This window comes from Symphodus melops, assembly GCF_947650265.1.
Source record: "Symphodus melops genome assembly, chromosome: 18".
NCBI lineage: Eukaryota > Metazoa > Chordata > Actinopteri > Labriformes > Labridae > Symphodus > Symphodus melops.
In genome coordinates, this window is record NC_136708.1 from 10,841,677 (window position 1) to 10,859,565 (window position 17,889).

The 17,889-nt window shown below is 39.2% G+C and overlaps 4 protein-coding genes across 5 annotated transcripts in view; all 4 read right to left on the reverse strand.

The window, feature by feature from the left end:
* srd5a1 (steroid-5-alpha-reductase, alpha polypeptide 1 (3-oxo-5 alpha-steroid delta 4-dehydrogenase alpha 1)) overlaps positions 1-17,889 on the reverse strand; it is a 387,143-nt gene that overhangs the window by 318,016 nt on the left and 51,238 nt on the right. The window lies entirely within an intron of this gene.
* nrsn1l (neurensin 1-like) overlaps positions 1-17,889 on the reverse strand; it is a 229,013-nt gene that overhangs the window by 109,913 nt on the left and 101,211 nt on the right. The gene's annotated exons all lie outside the window — the stretch shown is intronic.
* On the reverse strand, positions 7,100-13,704 carry LOC306839483 (transcription factor E2F3-like). Its single transcript, XM_079368213.1, has 7 exons — positions 13,613-13,704; positions 12,917-13,028; positions 10,778-11,018; positions 10,336-10,469; positions 9,373-9,485; positions 8,985-9,114; positions 7,100-8,721 (listed from the first exon to the last, which is right to left on the reverse strand). Exons 1-7 carry the CDS (start codon positions 13,661-13,663, stop codon positions 8,474-8,476), a joined length of 1,029 nt encoding a protein of 342 aa, XP_079224339.1. The 5' UTR covers positions 13,664-13,704; the 3' UTR covers positions 7,100-8,473.
* srfbp1 (serum response factor binding protein 1) lies at positions 13,899-17,866 on the reverse strand. Its single transcript, XM_079368212.1, has 3 exons — positions 17,756-17,866; positions 16,826-17,257; positions 13,899-16,657 (listed from the first exon to the last, which is right to left on the reverse strand). Exons 2-3 carry the CDS (start codon positions 17,249-17,251, stop codon positions 15,407-15,409), a joined length of 1,677 nt encoding a protein of 558 aa, XP_079224338.1. The 5' UTR covers positions 17,252-17,257; positions 17,756-17,866; the 3' UTR covers positions 13,899-15,406.

Consider the following 17,889-nt stretch of genomic DNA (forward strand, 5'->3'; position numbering starts at 1 on the left):
TGGAGAAAATGGACTGTGACGTGTTTACACAATAGTAATGTTTAGATCAGATTATCTCAAGTGGCGCTGTCTAGGGAGTGGGGGGAGTGGAGGAGGAGAAGAAGAGGGGAGGGTTGAATGTACTGTGCTGAGAGAGGTTTACTAAAAGTTATGAGAAAGTCCCAGAACATGTGATGTATTCCTTAATACACACCTTACACTAAAGCTCATTGACTGACAACTAAGTCAGATCTGCATATGGTTCATCTGTAAGAACAAATGTGAATTTGGGCATGCTTTCAGTGTCCCACAGTTTTATATTCCTGGTGAAACAAACACATTTTATTGTTTTATTTTTTGTATTGATAGTTCATGTGGTCATCCTTAGAGGACCAATAAACACTGCTCAAAAAAATAAAACAAATACTTAAACAACACAATGTAATTTCAAGTCAATCACACTTCTGTGAAATCAAACTGTCCACTTCCAAAGTGGACAGTTTGACAAAATGCTGTTGTGCAAATGGAATAGACAACAGGTGGAAATTATATGCAATTAGCAAGACACACGTAATAAAGGAGTGGTTCTGCAGGTGGTGACCCCAACCACTTCTCAGTTCCGATGCTTTCTAGCTGATGTTTTGGTCACTTTTTAGTGCTAGCGGTGCCTTCACTCGTGGTAGCATGAGACAGAATCTACAATCAAAACAAGTAGCTCATGTAGTGCAGCTCATCCTGGATGACACATCAATGCAAGCTGTGGCAGGAAGGTTTTTCCAGTACATCAGGAGATGTGGAGGAGGCCGTAGGAGGGGAACAGCCTAGAGCAGGACCGCTACCTGCATTTCTTTGGGAGGCCGCACAGCTCTCCATGTGCTCTCTAGAGGTAGCCTGACTGCCATTAGGTACTGAGATGAGATCCTTAGAACCCTTGTGAGTCCATATGCTGGTGCGGTTGGCCCTGGGTTCCTCCTAGTGCAAGACAATGCTCGACCTCATGTGGCTGGAGTGTGTCAGCAGTCCCTGCAAGATGAAGGCATTGATGCTATGGACTGGCCCACCCGTTCCCCAGGCCTGAGTACAATTGAGCACATCTAGGACATCATGTCTCGCTCCATCCACCAACGCCACAATGCACCACAGACTGTCCAGGAGTTGGTGGATGCTTTAGTTCAGGTCTGGGAGGAGATCCCTCAGGAGACCATCCACCGCCTCATCAGGGTAATTTCGTCTTTTCTCCATTCCCTCTCACCAGGTCTGCATTTATCAACAATCAGCAATTTAAAAACAGTAGACTAATGTTATCAGCCTGCTGCAGTCTGGGAATATATTTTACAATTTCCTGACCTGATCTAAAATGATCCAAATCAGTGATCTGATTCAGTGGAACACATTGTTCAACACAGAATTCAGACAAATAAAAATGGAAGAAAAAGAATTAAACAAAAATAAATAAATAAAACAGAGTCAGTGATGTTATTTTATTTTAAGAAGTAGGCTAAATGAAACCTTATAAATAGCGATCATGATTTGTGTAACTATAACAGATTATTACTCTGTTAAAATGGCATTTTTTTCTGGTAAAGAGAGCTTATGACTTGTTGAGGACTCGAAATTCAAAGGTTAGGACTTTTGACTCAACTTGGGACTTGTCTGTGTTTACTTGTGACTTGACTCGAGACTTGCCCGTCATTAATTGGGACTTGACTTGGGACTTGAGACCAAAGACTTGAGACTTACTTGTGACTTGCAAACCAAGACTTTATCCCACCTCTGGTGGAGGCCACACTGAGCCTCATTTGGACTTGCTTTAAGGACATTACATCAAAGTTGGATCTGCCTGTAGTGTGTTTTTCCACTTTAATTTTGAGTGTTACTCCAAATCTAGACCTCCATTGGTTAATAAATTTGATTTCCATTGATCATTTTTGTGTGATTTTGTTGTCAGCACATTCAAATATGTAACGAACAAAGTACTTCACTCGTTCAGATCTATGATGTGTTACATGAAGGTTATTTTTGACAACAATCCTTGTTTTCACTATATCTCTGTGTTTTTTTTCCTGTACTCGCTGAAGAAGCTGCATTTTTTCGACCCTACTTCTCATTTCCTGCTCTCATGTGTGCACCCTTTCACTAAGTGCAGCTTAAATCCATATCGTGTCAATGGAGTTAGGCGGCATGATTATATATCCATTTAACCACCATCCCCGAGCTGAAGTGACTCATCCTCTGCCTCCCTCCCTTACTTCCTTCCTCCCTTGTGCCCTAAGCCAGACTGATCAGTCTAAATCTAAGACTCATAGGTTGGATTCAGCCCTGAAGATAAACACTGATCTCTTTTATGGATTTTCTGCTTTTTTAACCGTTTTGCGCTCTATATCCCCTAATGTAATCCTGCTCCATGATTCTAATGTGCATATGGACAACACCTAAAACACTCTTGACAAGGGATCTCACATCCCGCCTCAAAAATGTGGGACACAACAATTCATCATCTTTCCTACTCACACCAAAGGCCACATTCTTGATCTTATCTGCTGCTCTGGTGTGACCCCTCTTCATGGTGCTGCATCTAATCTGTCCATATCTGATCAGAAGCTGGTGTCTTTCACTGTTGATTTACCAGTCTCCGAAACAAACCCATCTCATTCCATCTGCTTCCGTAACGTCAAAATGTTGACATTGACTCATCTGCTGTTACAAATAGACTCGATAATCTCCACAGCAAAGACAATGGCTTCATCTCAAGTCCCTTATTTGCAGTCTCCTCAGTCCTCAGCCGAACCGGAAGTAGTTCTAGAGCCGCCATGTTGAGGATCATTTCAAAGCTCTTATAGTGAACGGAAGATCGAGGAGCGAGGAGACACAAGAGCCGACTTCAGGTAGTCTTTTTACTGACAGACACGCCCCCTTCTCGTATATCACTCATTGAGTGGAGAGGTTTCCGAGTTATTATCAGCAACTCTAACGGGTTTAAGAACAATTCAACAGACTTCAAATATCATACTGAAGGTTCAGACGTGATTTGTGATCAGTTAATAGTTTTTTTTATTAAACAGAGTAGGGAGGGTGACGCGCAGACAGAGACGAGCACTCAGCGCACATTGGAAGGAGTATGGGTAGCACTATTGTGTTAACAGAGACTGCAGTCTGCCATTTTTATTTATGTACTTTACTGGTAAACCTGTAAACGCATTATTAACTCTCTCGTTCTCTCTCTCCCTTCCTCTCCTGTAAACAAGGTCCAGACAGTTTTAGTTACGGACAAAAAAAGTAATCACACATACTGGTGTAGGCTACACATCACATGTAACTTTAGTTTTAAATTTCTTATAGCTGATGGTTTTAATTGTCCTTGATTTCAATGGGTGCTGCAGCACCCTTAGCACCCCTTGGCTAATTCCCACCTCCCAGACGCCATGTCACTGTTCGCTTGAAGGCTTCTACTGTTTTTTTAGAATTATGTATAAACAAGCATTATTCTACATATTGAAGTTAGTATATCCACTTATATGGAGTCAGACAACCAAAATGTAAGACTAACGGTGCTCAGTTCACGTTTCCGTCAGGCAGTGTCTCTCACAGATCCTTGTTTACTTTCCACCGATAGCCGGGCTCCGGGCTGCTGCTGCTGCTGCTGCCAGTGAACCTGCAGTTGCCTACTGACGGGACCGTACCCGCCATCAGTCTGACCCGGTCCAGGTTTCCATATCCTGTCCTGAATTCCATCATATCGCCAGGTACATAATCCTCAAAAATGAGCGCCACGACAACCCAGGCACAAAAGCTAAATCCATGTTTCTTCTTATTGTGGAAACAGTTGATGTCCCTTTAAGATTGGATTCAGTGCATGCAGCACTAACCCCACATTTAACCATCCTAATGACTGGTCTAATTTAATGTAATTTGAAGTAGGAAACGCCCGCTCTCACTCGGATTTAAGCAAAGTCAGAGTGCACAAGTCCTCCATGCTACGTAATATGGCATGAAAAAGAGCGTTCTTAACAGCTACTCTGAAAAGGGCCACTTTCTCCTCTAAATGTGTGCCTTTTTGTGTTTAAGAACAAATCAAATCAAAAATTTGATTATTTTACAGCCATTATCAGACCATTTTAAGTGTTAATTTACAAAAAATATATGACCTGCTATATGTACTTTAAAGGTGTCCTATATCTTGTCCCAACCTGCCATGGATCTTATCCTATCATCTATAACCACCTTCTTACTTGACACCATGCCTTACTGAACTCTGCACAACGCAAGCAATGGGTGATGAATTATTCAACTCTCGTACTGCTCACTCACTTTTTTCATTCACACATACAAATATCCAATCAGAAAAAAACAGCACACTCTCTCACTTTCTCTTTTGCTGTCATTGCACCCTCTTCCACCCTCTCTCAATATTTTTTATCGCTTTTACTGTACTTCCTGCCTCAGTGCATCACAAGAGTCATTACAATAGCCTGTCTGGAAAGAGTATAAGAGAGCTATATTTGAATGAAAAAAGACAGTTGGACAAAACTATCAAACTGACCATTCTTGCACTTGCTCGGGTCACTCCTAAACTCGTAGACAAACCCAAGTCTGAAGTGCTGACTCAGTTTTAGCTCACCCACATAGCTCAGATGTCCGTTCATTTTGTTCATGCACTTCATAATCTCCAGCTGTGCATGATTTGCTTGTAGCTAATAGGAAAACACAAAAGCAACAAAAATGTATCTAGCAATTGACAGACTGGCTGTCAGGTGCATTGACTGATGTTTTACAGGATCAACTGGGTGTTTGTCAGGACAATTTTAATATGACCTGAATGTTATTTACATTTTTGTTCCTCATTTACGACTAACTGGGTGAAATCAAAACAGCAGTCTTTCAGTGACTTGCTGTAAACTCCAAGTGTGTCCTTACTTGTGATGAACTGGGTGAACCGGGTTTAGGTTAAGTTTGTGTTGCAACACTGCCATCTATCTAAATGTTTGAAACTACCAACTGATTACATCATCATGTTTAGGTCATTAGTGTGTTTTCTAAGATGCTTCAGACAAAGAAAAGCAGGGACAGCTGCATTCAGTTAATACAGTAAAAAAAAGTTGAGTAATGTAATAATGCAAATTATTATATTCAACATTTCTGTTAAGACAGTACAGCATTAGATAACATTTGTGTAAACATAGCTACTAAACAGTGTGTCTTGAGTTATGTCTATGTTGACCAAGATGGTACTATGGTCATGTGTCTGTGTAAGTCTCAGTCTTTCAGGTAATAGTAACTGGAAGCTTGATTCAATGACAACTGTTGAAGCTCTTTAACAAAGACTTAAGTCCAGTAGCAATGGGATCAGGCTTTGATGTTCTAACTTTAGCAAAACGAGTTACATCTAAGAAATAACTTGCACATGATTGTCAGTATATGTCCATAAATTTGAAGCCTTTTTCACTGGGAGAGCAGAGGTCATTACAGTCTACATGTGGGCATTCAGTTTGAGGTTAAGGATCGGCCCCTTGACAAAGATAGTGATCCTGTCCATTGATTACCATATTACATTTTGTCCACATATAACCTTTTTACAAGGCAAAAAAACAGAATACCAAAGATTAATATTTCAAAATTCCAATTTATTTTCAATTCATACATGTAAATAGACATAAAAAAGGCACCAACAGTGATAATTCAGAAAAGAGAATTCTGTGGGATCACACTGCCCCCTGCTGGCTCGACATTATATTGAAATGTAATGCAGTCTGATTACAGGTAAGACTAGTAATGAAAAACAATGGGATTTCAACTGTATGTATAAGGCACAGTAGACTTTTTCCCCCTATTGCAGCCAGACCCTGAGCAGAGGGGGAATCAAGACAGTAATATCAGGTTTCAGTGTTTTTGGTCTGCAGGTTGTAGGCTGGAGGCTATACAAATTTAACGTTTGTCAAAATTATCACAAAAAATTGTGACAATTGACGTCAACCACAAAAGAAACCAAAACTATCTAAGTTATAAAATAGATTGACAGTAGTGACTGAGAGACATTTTTGAGTCTGATTTTGTTTTTAAGGATGATGGTGCCTCAATTTGCTGACGTTATTTATAATACATTTATGTATCGTTACTATATCGTAACAGCCCTACATGCAGGAAGGTTCTGCAAGAATAGTATATTTTAGATGCACAGTACTCCTTTTCTTGCACAGGGAACTGAAAAGGAGGAAGCATAATTTCTAAATGCTCAAATAAGATCAGGTTGGGCTTATACAACTCTTGATAGTGAAGGAAGAAAGATGGGTCAGTCTGAAACATTTCTACCATCAGCTCTGGGCAAGCATTGTTTTTTAAGAAAGTTATTGAGACTTATTTTAAGATTGTATGTTTTAATACCTTGTTAATGAGTTTGTTTTTCTTTCTTTGGCTGTCTGCAAAGTACTGCAAGCTTGTCTTTGATAACTCCGTGTTGAAAATGTATATTGTATCAGAATATAAGATAAATTAACTCAGTACTACTACTTAAATCTGTTATGCCTTTCAACAGTGACAAGTATCCATATGGCTTTTATTAGACTTGATTATATCCTTATAGCTATAACTAATAATCATATTAAACTAACATTAGAAATACATCCATGATACCACAACCAAATATTTAGGAGTATAACTAGGCAATACTACAGATGCTGTTGGTAGGTTGTGTTTTGCAATAGCTTACTTATGTTTTTCTAGTCTTCTGACCATTTAAGGCACTGTGCACTCATGCCAGTACACAGTGCATGCTTATCATGGCTCATGTTAAGAATTTCATGAAGCAATTTGGGGTTCAGTATCATTCCTAGCACAGTGATGGGTGAAGAACAAGCTTAACTTATTAACTATCACACTGCTAAAAAACCGCTTAAATCAATTAGATCTTGAAAATCTTTACATTGTAGAATGTGTTGAAAACAATTGATTACAATGACTGGTGCTTTCTGGACAGATGGATATCCATGACCATTTTTAACTGACTTGGTGTTATACTGTGACAATTCAATTTTTATTTTTATTCACTGTTAAATAAGTTTGAACAGTGTATATACTTAGCCACAGAAGGCCCATCCCCCTTGGTTAAAGTTGCATTTTACACAGCTTTAGTGCCTTTACATCTTTACTTGTCAACATAAGCTAGCTGTAGACATAAACATATTCTTCACTGAGTTGCTCAAACGTTAAGAAACAATTACTTTGACACTAGACTTTGTCTTGAATAATACCCAATGTTTCGAGTGATGTCAATCAGTACAGAAAAGTAATTTAAGTGCACTCTGGTAGCACACCTGTGAAAAAGCAAGAAAAAAGTAAATTTGCTAATATGATTGTTTTGAGTTATTTTTGTTTTTACGATAGGGTATGAACTCTGAAGCAGAATGTTTACTACTACTATCATGTTCTGTGAAGATACGTACATGAAAACATGTTGAATCTCTGTACACAGAGAAGATACAGATTAAGTGGTACTGGTAAATGCAAAAATGGACTTGCGCTTTTTAGGCACTTATCTAGTCTCCTGACGACTCAAACAACTTTTACCCTGCAGCTACCACCTACCCACTCACACATCGATGGCAGATGTTGCTATGGAAAGGGATCTTCAAAAGTTACTAATCTCATTCAAAAGGAGATAGCGATCGAACCCCCAACCTTCCCTTCCAACTGAGCCCCATTTACTCTTAAAGGTGCTTATGAAATGCAACTCACTTTCCATAGTTTGCTTTTATAGATCACGACTTAGAAAGAAGGCAAGCCTTTTTAGGCCCCTTTTGAGCATACAACTGTTAGCACTGAGATCTCTAGTTGTATGCCTTTCTCTCTGAACTAGATGCTGAATGGTAAAAGCAGAAAACTAAGGCCACACAGCCATAAGTGAACTTGATCATGCCAGCGGAGATCAACAAAAAGGTGTTTATACATTCATTACAACATAACTGCTGTAAAACAAAGAAATTATATTCTATTGTGAATTACTGTATTTTTTCTACACAATTAACATAGACCCCAAAACCGAAAACTTGGCAACTGATTTGCCTGCAAGTCACACAAAGTAATGTATATGGCATATCAGAACAAAAAGAAGCTAGCTTTGGAAAATAGCCAAAATCAAAAAACGATGCTGTGACGGCTTCTTTGTGATCATGATCAGTTGTAATTTGTAAAGTCTTTTAAACCATGACAGTTTCAAGGGTCTACAGTAAACCCACTTGATAAGGACTTGCAGATATGTTTGTCAAAAGCACTAGCACTTAGTCTTTTGGAATAAAAACACTATTCTAAGACCACACCAACAGCTCCAAACATCAGTGCCAATAAATGTTCCTTGTTGAATCGTCCTAAATAGGCAAATGTTAATAAAAAAAGGACCACATTTATATTAGTCATTAGGTTTTTTTGTTCAGTCTGCCCTCGAGAATGTCCATTTTGTTCAAAACAGCGGTTTTCAGAAGTGGGGTATCCAGGGGTGATTGGTCTAGTTTAGAGAGTTGAAGAGGTCAGTGGTGCTTTCATCCTTAGCCAAGCTCAGGACATACTCCTTTCCATCATGAGAAAATGCTAGAGGTGTAGTAAGACTGACAAAACTATTTTCATCTTTAGATGGGGAAAGATAATGTTTGGTCTTTGTGCCAACAGGGCCGTCAGAGACTGGTGATGAGTGTTTTGTTGTCTTGGACGGCAGGTTGGAGATACTACTGATTCCAGAGGTAGAGTAGGCAGTGCCTGAAAACATAACAAAAAAGTAGATAAAGAGACAGAAGGTAATTAAACGAGCATATCAAACTATAAAATCTTAAAATAGGGTTTTAAATACAGTATGTTTCATTGTTCCTGTTTTATGAACACTTTGTTGTTCTCAGATTATCTTTGGGGGTAGAATTTTCCAAGACCAAACTGATTGAGGTGACAAGTGATTGTAAAGATGTACCTCTGCAGGAAAAAAGCTCAAAAGGATGAGTAAGGCAAGAAGGGGGCATAGTGGTTACCGTTTGTTGCACTTAAGCCGCTGCAATTGACTAAAGGCCCAACTGGGGCTTCCATAGGTACGCTGGCGTCATCTGAACAGAGGAATACTTCAATGGGCCCTTGTGTGCTGCAAATGTGGACCTGTAGGCTCTGAACATAAGAAGCAAAAGGAGTGTTGACATCATGGTCTCTGATTATGCATTGACAGTAAAGACTTGAAGCAAAAAAACTGACATAAGAATATTTTGGGGAAAAATAGCTCATGTCAAAGCTGCACTATTAAATAAAAAAAAATAATAAAAAAAAAGACATTTGTCATTAAAGGGCATTTGTGTTACTTTTTTATGTGTGAGATACAATGCAGAAAAAATAAAATAAAAAACAGGTGAACTATCTATTAAATTTTACCTCTTCTGGGTGTGGCACCGCCAGTTTTGTCTCTGCAGGGGCTTTGATCACAATCACGGTCTGTTCTTCAAAACTTGGTATCCTTCGGACATCCTCATAATTCAAATATGCAAATCTGATCATTGACATTAAGGAATAGACTGGCATTGGTGCTGCAGAAGAGATAATCTAAGATTAGACATGAACTATCATTGTAATAAAGTAACAGTTTCAGAGGATTGCTGAAACAATCATTTGCATAAGCCCACTAAAATGTTGGCCAATAGATCCCTCAATAAAAAAATTTGAAAACCCACTAAAGCCCCGTTTTCACCGAGCGGTCCGGATCGGTATGGCGCGCATTTTGCGGCGTTTCCATAGACTAATCCCGGGAAAGATTCCCAAATAACCGATCCGTACCATCCCACTCGAAAAGTTGGAGCTAAACACTGCAGTCCGTTGATTGGTTGAAAGAATCAACACTTCCCATGTTACGTCAGCAAACAAAACCGCCGTGTTTAAACCATTGATTGTAACACACAGCTGATTGTTTAAGTCTGTATTTCTCCTCGCGGCACACAGCCTTCTCTGAAACTAAGCTTGATTGAGTTCTTGTAATAAATAGTTACATGCCAGTGACAGAGTGGATGAACTGTTGACTGTCTTCCAGCGTTGGTTTTGTTTGTATGCCGTTTTTCTCCTTTGTTAAATTTATTAGTTAGCAGTTAGCTGATGTCACATGACGCTATTTACATAGCAGCTATCGTCATCCGGCTTACACTCCACCTACCAAATAGGGCATGGGTGGCTGTGGAAACGCAAATGGGTTCAGGCTTAATCGAATCAAACCGTACCAAAATGTACTGATCCGAGCCAGACCGCTCGGTGGAAACAGGGCTTTAGGCTACACCTACAGTAATTGACCTAACAGGTATTGCATCACATCAATTGTTCAAAATGAAATAGAATTTACAATGATTGGATATCTTTGACTTTGATGGTTCTCACACATCTGGTGAACCTGCCATGTACTGCTTTGTATCAACTCGTCCAGCTTCTTCTCCACCTCATTTAAATCCTTCAGTTCCTGATCAATTTGAACACTGGTCTTACCGCCCCTGGTTGGCAAATCAAAACAGCATTATAGGGTTAACAACAGCAAATGTAACTAAAGACATCAAGCTAACTTCACTCAGTATGAAGAAAAAAATTATCAATTTATTATAGTTTGAACTGAGAAACAGCAAGCAAGCATTGCATACCATACACAGAACATAGTTTACAAAAACCCCCAGCACCCATGACCATTTTTACTTAAAATACTTATGGAATGGCTTAATCAGCCATTTCATAATTGGAATATAATTGTTGCACTACAAGCTTCCTGAAGATATTCAATTAACCTGATCTATCCACTTATACTTACAACCACTGAATGTAGTTTTTGGACTTCTTCTTGATTAGTTGGATTCCTTCAAGGACATTGGTGACGTCATAGAGACGTCTCTTTGGGGCATTAAGCTCCTGGGCCACCAGGTTAAGGTCCAAGACCCCATCAGAGGATCTTCTCAGCAGCTCTGCAACTCTCCGTGTCAAGAAACCCAGGGAAGTGTCATAGCGGGATTTCTCCAATGTGGATTTTGGCGTTATGGAATCGGTGGCGGAAGCTGGAAAAAAGGTGAGCACTGACAATTTCTTCCATAACAATGGTCTCCGCCAGTGTGTAACACGCTCTTATCAAATTGCAATTGAGACAGATTTTTAAGGGCAGAACCCTGTGAAAATATCTAACATACATTATAGTAGTGAGCTTATTTAATAAAACCACTTTGAACATTCTGCCTACCTTTGTTGCAATAAAGCAGAGCAATGACTGGGCAAAGGGGGTGAAATCCACCAACTTAAGTCATAATACAATATAACTTTCTCATCAAAGGCAGGGTTGGTGATTTCCGAAAAACTAGCATGATTATGAAAGTAGCATTCTCTCCGTGCTCCCTCAAAAGTCGTGCCTCTCACATACATGCACTAGCGCCGGTGGTCCAGAAAAAAAGATTTCAGCTCGTGCTTTGAGTGTGGGCTCGTCCATGCATGGGTAGAGAACGAGCAGGGAGACGGGGAGGCATGATTTGTTCATGAAAGTCGTACTGAGTGCACAGGCCGAAGCGATCAGATGATGGATTCTTATTGTTTCTTTCTCAGAGCAAATGAAATATTAATGTCTGTCAGGATCTAAAGAACATTTCAACCAACATCTTTAAAAGTTTATCTGGAGAAAATTGCCTACCCTACCTTTAATAAAATCTTAATGCCACAGAACAGTAAACAGAGATTTGTATCATAGATTTCAGGATTACATTACAATTACACTGGAGTTCATTAAGACCCAGTGCCCGAAGTGACATCAAGCAGTGAAAAAAATTTAATTGAAAAAAAAAAAGAGATTATCAGCAAGATATACATTTATCTAGATATCAATGTAATGTACTTCAGACTGGAGTCTAGAATAAGGGCCCACTCACACCAGGCCTAGTGGCTGTGTAACGTGCTTGAGCACGATTGTCCCACCTACCCATTCCCCTGCCGGGCTCAGGAGGAGTTTAACAGCTCAGTACAACTTACAGCTCAGGTACTGTTAGAGCTTTGATGGACAAGGAAACAACAGTATTTTTGAAACAGTTGTCCCTACCTTGGGGTAACCTGTATCGTCTGCCTGAAGGGAGGAGCTGGTACTCAGGGTGAAGAAAACGAGATGGGTCTGAGATTATTTGTTTGTGCCTGTCTGATGGTTTGTTTAAATATGTCCTGGAGGCTGGGAATGTTTATACACTCCCAAATTTTTCCTGGCTGTCTTAGTCAGTTGATTTGGACTTTGATTGAACGGTCAAATTTCCAAACCATGCTCAGATTTCATATCGAAGGAGGCTCTCTACTCCTGCATGGTAGAAAAGAAACTGAACTTCCCGGGACAAACCAAAGTTCCAGAGTCTTCAAAGGATGACTTCAGCCTGTTGTCCCAGCTCAGGTTAAAGTGTGTAATACAGAAAGACAATATACTGAGAGGTTCTTTTTCTTGAATTCTCATATTCAAACCCCTATTCTCAACGTGATGTTCTGTATGAGATGCCACTGTGTGAAAGTTTCTGTCACTAAAACTTCATGTTTTATCTCTGTTTTAAGTCTAGATGCTCTGACTCAACAAACGATAGCAGCTGGTACAGTGTAGGAAGTTGCCTTTGCCCAGGTGGTGAAGAAATGGCTCCAACAGAAAAAGCAGTGCAGGAATAAGTTGGTAAAGAGTAAAATTACCTGGTTTTTAATATAGGGCAGGATATATTATTAGTATCACGGTAAGAGTAGTTTGCTCTGGTTGGTTTTTAATATTTTAATGTTATTTCAAATTTAATGGAGGTTTCAAAAATTAGGTTCATACCATATCAGATACAATATTGTTGTTGACTCAACAATATTATAATTGAAAAATGTACGTTTATTTAACATTGTTTCCATTTTGTTTTATGTATTGTCAAGTAAAAACGCTAAAAATACACGAAACATGTCTTACTTTTTTCTCCAGGATGTACTTGAGAGGCCAGTGGCTCCTGAGCTTCTGCGACTCCACCATACTGGTGAAGTTCCCGGGGATCACTTGCTTCCAGCTCCAGCCTTCTGCTTGCCTGAGGAAAATAAACCAGCATAAGGAAAATAAACCAGCATGAGGAAAATAAACCAGCATGAGGAAAATAAACCAGCATGCACATCAAAATCGCAACCGAGGCTTGCAGTCATCTCAGACATGTGGCCGAGTTGGCGCAGTTGTGGCATTACTACATCAGTATATAAACTACGAATTCACTGTATTCACTTAAAAACGAGGTTGTATTTAGAAGCAATTAATCATACTTAACATTAATCACAATACTTTTTTTAGTGTTGTATTTCCCGTGCGTTGGAATTTAGTAATATTTACAGTGTATGTTTGTAACAAAGGTATCCTAACCGGTGTGTTTGATATTTTTGGTAAACAATCTCAGTCCCCACCCTCTCGCATGCTCCCCATGGCCATTACACTTCATCTGTAGCTGCAGATCGCCGAGTGGAAAATAGATAAATAAATAAAATGTTTGACGTTACCTCCTAAATGACTTTCTCACTCGCAAACGGGTGGATGTATGTTGAACTGGAGAGTATGGTCACAGTTAAACTTGTTCAACTCTCGAAGACCTCAAATAATCTGGTTTAGCCAAATGTATTTACGTACTTTTTCCTTCTTCTTTGGTGTATTACGACAGTTTGCACCCATTGCATACATCTATGGTTGCAATTACTGCCCTCCTTCGGCTTGTCCCTGTCAGTCCGATCTACCGTGAAATTATATTCGTTTTTTTCCCACTGGTAGATCCCTCGTCGACTAGTCTTAAATTCTCTTAGTTGTATGGTTTTTTTTTTCTTTCTTCTTTTTGCATTTCCAGTGTAGGCTAGTGTGGACATGAAACCATGACTCGTCCTGATTCTTCATTCTTGACCAGAACACAAAGTGTGCAAAAGTTTCATAAAATACACACAATTATATGCAAATAAATGTTTATTTTGTGTGTTAAAATCTTCTTTTTGGACAAAGTCATGAACTCTTGGGTCAGTCTGATCAATGGAAGTACTTTTTTCAGATTAAACTTTTAAATCGGTCAGATTTGAACAGAACATAACATAAGGGTTAAAACAATGTACAGTTTCAAAGATTTATCACACCCAAATGCAAAGTCATGATTCATTTTAAGAATGTATTTCACTCCAAAAAACAGGTCTTACACATCAATTTGACGGTTTATTAAACCTGATAAAAAAATTCTAAACAGTTTAAATGTTTATGCAAGTTTCATACCTTTGGGCAATTTAAGGTTTATTACATGAAAATAATTATTTTTGAAAGTTTAAAGGTGAAATACACTCTAAAATGTTCAATCCTAACAACCATTTAAAAGTAAGTAAACAAGTCATTTTGATTGCCATTTTACTTATTTTTGGCTGCTAAAAATGTCTCTTATTCTTTAAGGCTTTTCCGACAATCGGACGACCCCCAAAGATTGTGAATATTAATGGACAAAACCTGAGTGACGTCAGTTATCTTCTACAGAAGGGTGTTTAGGAATCCGCCACCATTCTGAAAAAATAACGTCTCATCCTGACTTTCAGTCAACCTAACGGCACAGATGGAGCTGTGGAGCCGTCTTGACCAGGGGTGTCAAACTCCAGTCATGGAGAGCCGGCTTCCTCAGACTGTTAGACGTCTCCCTGCTCCAACGCAGCTGAACCCAATGAGCGACTCATAATCAGGCTTCTGCAGAGCTTGATGACAACACATCGGTTTAAAGCAGGTGTGTTGGAGCAGGGAGACATGTAAAAGTCTCAGGTATCTGGCCAATGCAGAAGTACAAAATACTGCAGCTCGTTGAGGATCTACTGGAAGATGGCTCCAAGAGCCCCAGAAGTCACATACAAACCACATTCAAAAAAGCAAGTTTTTACAATAGAAATGTTCATGTTTGAAGCCTGGTACAAGAAAAAAAAAATGGTATAACAATTTCACAAATGTACACAATACATGTGCCTTATCTTCTATTTGAACAATGGTGTTTATATGCTCATGTCATACTTGCAGACCAATCCCAACAAAAGCAGCAAGACAAGAAAGGTACAACAACATACAAATTCAACAAAAACGTTATTAAATCTTCCAGTGACCACCTGACCAAGACCTCTGGTTGAAACGATTTGATGTCCTTAACCTTATGGACACTCCTGTTCAATCTTATAAAAACGTCAACAGAGTTAATATCTTAACTTTACAATTCAATTTTATAGTTTACAATTTAACAGTATTTCTAAATGAGTATTTTGACATTATGGCGTTTTATTTGTTTAAAGCTCCTGGGAAAACATCTCAAGTTGACAGAAATCACATCCATCAAAATAAGTAAAACTGATTGTGTAACTATGTAAGACTCTTAACTAAATACATGAATTCAGCATGAATAATGGCGAAACAAAACAAGGTTTAGTCATCATCAAACTTGATCTTCTTCCCTTGGAAAGCCAGGATTTGTCCTTGCTGCTCCTTCCTTTTCTTACTAGCCTCCCAGGATGGATGCAAGGCCTGGTTTTGTGCTTGGTGGTAAAGGACAGCTCCATCACGATGCAACTTTTGCTTAAAAACGTCCCCCTGCCCTTGACTCCCCCATCTGCTGTGAGAGGGCATGCCCCTCCGTTGTGATTCAGTATGACTGCCCTTATGGCAGGGCTTGCTAAACTTGGACCCTGAATTGCTTTGTGTTCCTTTCCCCTGCTTTTGGAACTTGGATTTTTTAAAATCACTTACTGGACCAATACCAGCCTGAGTTGTCTCTTGGTTCCTTAATTTATACCCATCTCTCCCTCTGGAAGCATCTTTTACCTCTCCAGGCTTGGGCACAGAGAGGGATGAACAAAAAACAGACTGAAGCAAGGTGATTTTTGCCTTCAACTTGGACTCAGCAACTTTAGGTTCATTCTGGATCTTTTCTGTTGGGCCATCTTTTACTTCTCCCATACCTACATTTTTTTCCCTCTTCTTTTTCTTAAATTTCTTCACTTTTCCAATGAAGAAGTCATCATCGTTGCTCTCTTCGGATGTTGAAGACTGCCTATGGAAACGTTCCTCTGTGCTGTCGTCAAAGTACTCTCTCTTTTCATCATCAAACGACTCTAAATCACTCTCTTCCCCATCTCTGTTCTGATGAGGCACCTCAGCTGCGCACTTAAGATTGGGTTTCTTTCCTGCATCCTGAACTAGAAAATTATTTTTCTCAGATTCCACAGGTTTTTTTATTGATGGTGTTTCTGGAATTTCTTTTCTTTGACCTTCAGTTGTCGTAACCAAAGGAGTTGTTTTACTCCTTTTCCGTTCAGGTTGAGCAGCAGTTGCATCTTTCACGTCTTTAAGCATACCATCTCCTTCCTCATCAGCTTTGATTTTCTCTTGCTTTAATGTTATCACCTTTTCCTTTTCGCCATGCGTTTCTCTCAGTTTGTCTGGTAACCCTGGATTGGTGTTCCCGGGTTTGTTTTGCTCTTCTAACTTCTTCTTCTGCTTTCCAGTCTTAGTTCTCTCTTCTTTGAAGGCTTTTAAAGCCATTTTGATTTCTCCAATCCTTTTGTTAAATTGAGAGTGGGTGGCAATGCGTGCCAAAGCCCGGTCAGAAATAGTAGACTTGGGGTTTTTACACACCTGTTCGAAATTTAGATTCTTTTGCAAGGCTGTCTTTGTCACCTAGAAAATTGGGAAAGTATTTATGAGATAAAACATTCAGATAGTGCTTTTATAGAAAAAAAATCATTTGTGGAGTAACTTTTTTTCAATTGAGATTAGAAACAAACTTTGAAATTTGGTAGTATTTTGGAAAGAAATTATTTAATAGAAGTTGTTAATATAACCTACCAGATCTGGTGAAAGTACTTTCATGGCATGGATCTCCTCCAGCAGTCTGACAGCTCTTCTTTGATTCCTCTCAGTTTCTGTGTCTTTACCCTTTTTCTTTTTTAGGGCTCCCATCTGTCGTGTCAGCTTCCTGATGATCAAAGCTCTCACCCTCTTCACCTCCTTTCTCATCTTAACCACTTCATTGTTAAGGTTCAGGCCCTCAGTCGGCTTTTTGACGATGGGTTGAACAGGTAACAAGTTGATTTCCTCAATTTCATCAGCAACCAATGACTTCTCTTCTCTCACCTCTTCCATATCTTTACATCGCAGTACACTTTCTTCTTCGTCATTTTCAGTTTTGTCTTCCGCTTGTTTATTCTCAAACTCCACCTCAGACTTTTCTTTTTCCTCAGCAGATGGCAACTCTTTCTCCAACATGTCCATGATAATCTAAAAAAAAACCATATCCAGCATAAATCGGTAACTGTGATACCAATAAATGACAACACATCACATTAATTAAGCTTTAAAAGTTACCACTATATTTCAACAAAATGTTTAATAGGCTACTTTGTCCCGCTGGTGAGCAGAAAACATGTTGGGGTTTTTTAAAGATATGATAATTAATCGATCGTCACATCACAAACCCTCCCCCAAAACGTTTCTTATATTTGACGTAGTTTATGTTATTGACCCACATACTATTGGTTGTGGAAATGCTTTTTGACTTCAACATGGAATGTCACCGCTGATTATATCGGATACAAAATATTACGAGAAAGAAGAATCTGAAAAATGACGAACAACGACTCCCAAACAAACGTGGTAGAGACAGCATGGACGTTGGACCATGTTACGTTATGAAGGTACGCTTACTTTGCGTACAAACAAAGTGTTGACATAACAAACGTAAGAGATTATACGGTTCATCAGTATTATAAAACTTACCGTAGTAATGTGTGAATGTTAAATAGTTATAGTTGGTGGAAACGTTTCGACCTGTAGGGCGCAGCCATATTTGTTTTAGCCTCTCACAGCGCTGCCGTCGACTGTTGTTTACGTCATACCATACGTCATACCGC